At 57.2% G+C, this 5,898-nt stretch overlaps 1 protein-coding gene across 1 annotated transcript in view; it reads left to right on the top strand.

Moving 5' to 3' along the window:
• Nucleotides 1-342: 342 nt before the first annotated feature.
• Nucleotides 343-5,898, top strand: part of ACOT11 (acyl-CoA thioesterase 11) — a 55,233-nt gene continuing 49,677 nt past the window's right edge. The window contains exon 1 of the mRNA XM_004699397.2: nt 343-454. Within this exon, the coding sequence (XP_004699454.1) occupies nt 422-454 (33 nt within the window). The 5' untranslated portion in view covers nt 343-421. The remainder of the gene's footprint in view (nt 455-5,898) is intronic.

The following is a 5,898-nucleotide window of genomic DNA, read 5'->3' as shown; positions in this document are numbered from 1 at the left end:
TGCCACCTTCTGGCCGGACCCCTTGTAGATGGATGGTGCCCATTTTACCAGGCTAGCAGACTGGGCCGCGAGCCCCGTGGGGAGGGCAGTGGAGGCTGCAAGTGGGGGTGACTGAAGTTTGGCTGTGGCTGGAGGTGGGGTGAGTGTCAGGCCCGGTGCCCAGTGGGCCCAGCTGGCAGCCTCTCTCCTCCCAGGCAGGCACAGGAACCTCCTGTGCCTGGTGCCAGGGGGAGGGACGGCAGAGGGCAGTGGGAGGAGAGGCCCGGACGCTGGTGATAGCAGCCTGGCTCAGGCGGGGCAGGCGCTAGAGGAGGAGCCGGAGCAAGCGAGGTGGCAAACTTCATTTCGCGCCTGGCGGTGGCTCAGGTGACCAGGGACCGTCTGTGTGGAGGCACTGCCCTTCCACAGGGACCGCGCGGCCATGATCCAGAATGTCGGGAACCACCTGCGAAGAGTACGAATGGGGGGCTGGGGTGGAGGGCAGAGGGGAGGGGGCTGCGGCTTCTGAAAGAGGGCGAACGTGCCCGTGTGCAGGGCCACAAGTCTGGCATCTTCTCTCGCACTCCCAGTGGGTCCGTTTCCAGCTCTCTTTGGGAGGAGACCTGGCAAACCCCATGGTAGTCAGGTCCTGCAGGGCCCGCTGCTTGGCAGGCTCCTCTGTGGTGTCTGCGTCGGGGATCCTAATCTGGGGGCAGGCGCTTCTCCCTGCTGAGGGCTGTAAGTGGGTCTCCTACCTGCAGGCTCCTCACCCAGCTCAGGGCTCCAAGGCCCCAGGGCTGGCAGTGGTGACAGGCCGAGGGTGTGCGTGCGCTGAGAGAGGGAGCATGCCAGGCTTGGGCTCTTGGGGCAGGAAACTCCTTGGGAGAGCAGGCATGGGATGCAGGGGGCGGGTGGAGGAAGGTGCCCTGCAAGGTGACCGCACAGAGAACTTTCCCCCGGGACCTCTGAACAGGGGCTTTGGAGTCGAGATTAGATGCGGAGACAGGAGACAGCCTCCATCGCTCGGTGGCACCTGGCAGACTCTTTGATCTCCTAGTCAACGGAGAAGGGTCAGGACAGACCGACAGAGGTCGCGTAGGGCATAGGGTGGGCGTCTGTTATGGATCGAATGATAATCCTCAAAAAATAGGTGTTGTTAATCCTAGCCTCTCTGCCTGAGGTCAGGGGCCCTCTGGTGCCATGTCTGGGAAATGCTGGGCTAACTGCAAGGTCAGTGGTTCAAGCCCACCAGCTGCTGTAGGGGGGAACGATGAGACTGTGTGCTTCCGGAAAGAACCACAGCCCTGGAAGCTGTACTGGTAAGGCTGTCCCAGGAGTTAGAGTCCACTTGATGGCAGTGGGCCGGGGCTTATGTCTGTGGTTATCACCCCATTTGCCTGTATGGTGTTTGTGAGGCAGGGTTAGTGCCGGCCGTGGTAACGGCATCTCTTTTGCGATACTGAGGAGAGTAAACAAGCGAGCAGAGGAGATCAGGGACAACTCGTGCCGGGCCTCAGGGGAGACAAGGACCTTCCTCTCCAGCCAACAGAGAGAAAGCCTTCCGGCAGAGCAATTGCCCGGAATTTGGCCTCCTGGCCTCAGAAGAGGAGCCCTGGTGGCGTGGTGGTGACAAATCGGGCTGCCAACCTTCAGGTCGGCAGTTCAGAACCACCAGCTGCTCCAAGGGAGAAAGACGAGGCTTTCTACCCTCATGAAGAGTTAAGTCTCAGAAACCCACAGGGGCAGTTGTCCCCTGTCCGGTGTCACTGCGCATCAGCATTCGAGAGACTCAATGGCAGTGGATTTTCTTTTCTTTTGTTTAATCATTTTATTGGGGCTCGTGCAACTCTTAATCACAATCCATCCATCCATCATGTCAAGCACATTTGTACATTTGTTGCCATCATCATTCTCAAAACATTTGCTTCCTACTTGAGCCCTTGGCATCAGCTGACTCGATGGCAGTGGGTGGAGCCTCAGAAACGACATTTCTGTCTGCTAAGGCCCCCCCACTTGTGGCGTTTCTGTCCCCGCAGCACTGGATAACGAAGACAACATCCTCACAAGATGTTTTGAGAAAAGTCTTTGAGATCGGGATAGGGCAGGTGACTAAAGCAAGCTCGGATTGGCCCCCGGACTCCCCTGGCAGCCCCATCCTGTCTGCACAAACAGCCCTCCCCCGACCTTCTCCGCCCTGGTCCCCCATCTCAGGCTCAGTCCTCCAACCAGCCCTCCAGCCGGAGGATAAATAGGATAACTGTGCGTCCATTCAGCAGTTCACACCCCTTACTTGATACACAAAGACCTTGCTAAGCTGGCCCCTGCCCACTCCTGTCCTCTCATTCTCCGCTGGACTCTCCCTCTGTTCTCCTCGGCAGTCCGCTGCCTCAGCCTGCGTGGGGTCGATCTGTTCTCTCACCCGTCCTGTGGTGCCAGCCGGGCCTTCTGCTGGACACACCCTGCTCTGCCAACGCGTCTCCTCTCAGGTCTCAGCCCAGACGCAGAGAGCCTCGGTGCCCGCACTTTGTCCCACATGCCTGCTGTCCCTGTCACCAGCCAGTGAACTCTGCGAGGAGCTCTCCGTAGAGCTCCCAGCACAGGAGCCGTGCAGGACGGGTAGAACCGTCCCTGTGGGCTTCCAGGCCTGTGCAAGAGTAGAACCTCTCTTTTCTCCTGTGGAGCAGCTGCTGCATTCAACTGCTGATCTTAACGCTTAGCAGCCCAGTGTGTAACCCGCGATGTCCCAGGGCTCCTGGCAGCACAGGGCCCAAACCCCAAACCAAACCCAAACCCACTGCCTTCCAGTTGATGCCAGTTCACAGCCCCTCTCTAGGACAGAGTCGAACCGCCCCTGTGGCTTTCCAATACTTTAACTCTCGACAGGAGTAGAGCACCCCGTCTGTCTCCGGAGGAGGGGCTGGTGAGTTCCAAGTACTGACCAGGCCTCCTACCACGGTATGCCTAATGCAATGAGTGGGTGCGGGCAGCAGCCCCCCGGCGAGGCCAGCGGGGAGATCTGAGCAGCAGAGCCCCTTGCTCTAGACCCCAGCACCTCCCAAGTGGACAGAATCTTTGCTCAGTACGTGTGCCCGGCCACACGTACCCCTCCCCTCCTCTTTGCTCACCCTGGTTCTCTGTTGTTAACCCTCACCAGCCATGGGCAAGGGAGCAGGGGAGGGATGGATCAGCGTTGGTGACAGAGGAGCGGGAACCAGAGCAACAAACCCTTAGGTCCTGTTGTCGTCTGTACACTAGGAACCATGCTAAGTCCTTTGCACACCGCTCATCCAGTTCTCCATGAGGCAGGCACAGTTCCCATCCCCACCTTTCAGGCGGAACCGAGGTTTGGGGAGGTTAAGTGATGTTGTGCCAGGAGCACCCTGGTAGGAAGTGGCTGAGCTGGGATTTGAACTCCAGCAGCTTGAGCTCTTGAGGAACCCAAGACTCAGCCTGATGAAAGTGGGCAAGCAGATTCCAGCCCACGTGTCCCAACTCTTAGCCAGCTGACCCCATAGACCCTGGGAGAGGAGTTGGGGTGGGATGGCGAAGCTGGGCCCATGAGATGACACTCAAAAACCCCACTGCCAAAGAGTTGCTTCTGACTCACAGCAACCCCATAGGATAGAGCAGAATGGTAGCAGTGTGTTTCTGAGACCATAACTCTTTGGGGAGTGGAAAGCCTCGTCTTTCTCCCTCCGAGTGATTGGTGGGTTCAAACTGCTGACCTTGTGGTTAACAGTCCAACTTGTAGTCCACTCTGCCACAGGACTCCTGGAGGCGACACAGGTGTCCTTATCCTGGGGGATTGCCTGAATCTTTGGAACCCTGCCTGAATCTCAGGCATCTGTGAATTGTCCTAGCCCCTCCTGAGCACCCACCGTCTTCTGAACACAGCAGGATCCTGGGAAGTTTTCTGGGTTGGTACCAAAGCTATTTTAAATAAAAAACCAGCAACTCAGACAACAGTTTGTCCTTGATTGCTCACCTTAAAGGTTTGGTGATTCCAGCCCAGTAGCACTTGGAAGAAAGGCCTGGAGATCTTTGGAAAGAGGAGAGCCAAGCTGGGGCGGTTCTACTTGGTAACACACGGGGTTGCCATGAGTCTGAATCTATCTGATGTGCCTGGGCTTTTAGTTTTGCCCTTACTGGGGCTGCCAGGTTGGCTGAGGCCCTCTCCGTTGTTTCCCTATGGCAGACAGACAGACAGAGACTGTCCTGTGGAAGTTGGGCAGGTCTGCCTCTTAGTGATCACAGGCTAGCCACGAGAGGTACTGGGCATGTGAGAGTGCATGCGTGAATGAATGTGCAGTGAGCCTGCGGCGAAGCTAGGGGCGGGGGTGAACAGTGCCGAGAACCCATCTGGAGGTCCCAGGCCCGTCTCAGAAGATCATGCTGTCACTGGAGAGCCTTCTTTCCCCACCAAATGTTTACATCCCAAACACCGAGTCCCACAGCCCTGGGCTGGCGGCCCCTGTGGGGCCCTCTCAGGAGGCCCTTACGTCTGGGAAGCTCCACTTGGACAGTCCGAGCCCGTCCTAGTCAGATGGGGGTGGGCTTCCCCTGAGCAGGCCTATGCCTGGGCAGTGCCACAGACTGCAAACCACGCCTGGGGAGCGGCCCATGGCCTTGGGACACAGTGGCCGAGATAGCTCTGGTAGGTGGCTTTAAGCACGGACTTTGATTCGCTCACTGTAGTGGAGACCAGAGGCCCAGAGCAGAGTCTGGGCCGTGGACATTTCTTCTGAGAGTCTCTCCTAGGTCAGGCCTTGGTGTTTGCTGGCCACCCTTGGCCTTCCTCACCCCCTGGCTTACTCTCTGTACTTATCTGTTCTGCTCCTTTTATAACTCAGAAAATGATGAGATGTAGACCCCACCCCATGACCTAATTCACCTCATAACAAGGAAAGCCTCTATTCCAAATACAAGCGTTAGGATTTCAACACACCTTTTTGGGGGGAGACGGGGGAAGGACCTAATTCAATCCATAACAGTTCCTGTGCATGCATTCCACCATCTCCATCACCCCCAACTATCATCTCCCTGCTTCACCTGGACCGGAGGATAGCTGGAGTTCCTTCCCCCCAACTCAGCTCTCCAGCCTCACTAGGGTTCCAGCCCGGGGTCAGGAGGTTGGAGTCTGCCACTCCTGGATCAGAATCTTACACACACCCCATGACTCACTGTGCGGCCTTGGGCCAGAGGCTCCGCGCTCTGGGTGTCCCTGAGATCCTCGGCAGCCGTGGCACCCCTGGGAGTCTGGGTCTTTGTGAGGGTCTGTGCATCTCCCTGAGCTTGGTCCAGATGATGGAAGGCAGAGGTGTCTGCTGTGGGGCAGAGGAGGCAACTTGCTATGGGGCCCAAACTCTGATAAACAGAAGAGACGGAAGTTGTCAAGGATTTTGGCTGGCTTGGGTCCACAATCAGTGCTCATGGAAGTAGCAGTCAAGAGGTCAAACCATGCATTGCATTGGGTAAATCTGCTGCCCGAGACCTCTTCAAAGTGTTGAAACGCGAGGGTGTTTCTTTGAAGACTCAGGTGTGTCTGATCCAAGCCAGGGTCTTTCCGATCTTGTCACAGGCATGTGGAAGTTGGACCGTGAACGAGGAAGACGGAAGGAGAATGGCAGCAGTTGGATTGCGGTGCTGGTGAGCATCGCTGAGAGTAGCGTGGACCGCCCCAAGAACAAATCAGTGTCTTGGGAGAAGGACAGTCCGAACATACTCCATCGAGGCAAGGATGGTGCGACTTTGTCTCAGGGACTTCGGACATGCTGCCAGGAGAGACCCGTCCCTGGAAAAGGGCATCCTGTTTGCAAAATAGAGGGACAGCGAAAAAGAGGGAGGCGCTGGACGAGATGGATTGACACAGTGGCTGCCGCAATGAGGTCAAGCATGAGGACAATGGTGAGATGGCGCAGG

The sequence above is a fragment of the Echinops telfairi genome, unplaced genomic scaffold (assembly GCF_000313985.2).
Source record: "Echinops telfairi isolate 266 unplaced genomic scaffold, ASM31398v2 ScPeMD7_443;HRSCAF=831, whole genome shotgun sequence".
In the NCBI taxonomy this organism is placed as follows: domain Eukaryota; kingdom Metazoa; phylum Chordata; class Mammalia; order Afrosoricida; family Tenrecidae; genus Echinops; species Echinops telfairi.
The sequence above is the reverse complement of the archived record's forward strand: the minus strand, read 5'-3'. Positions and strand labels throughout refer to the sequence as shown.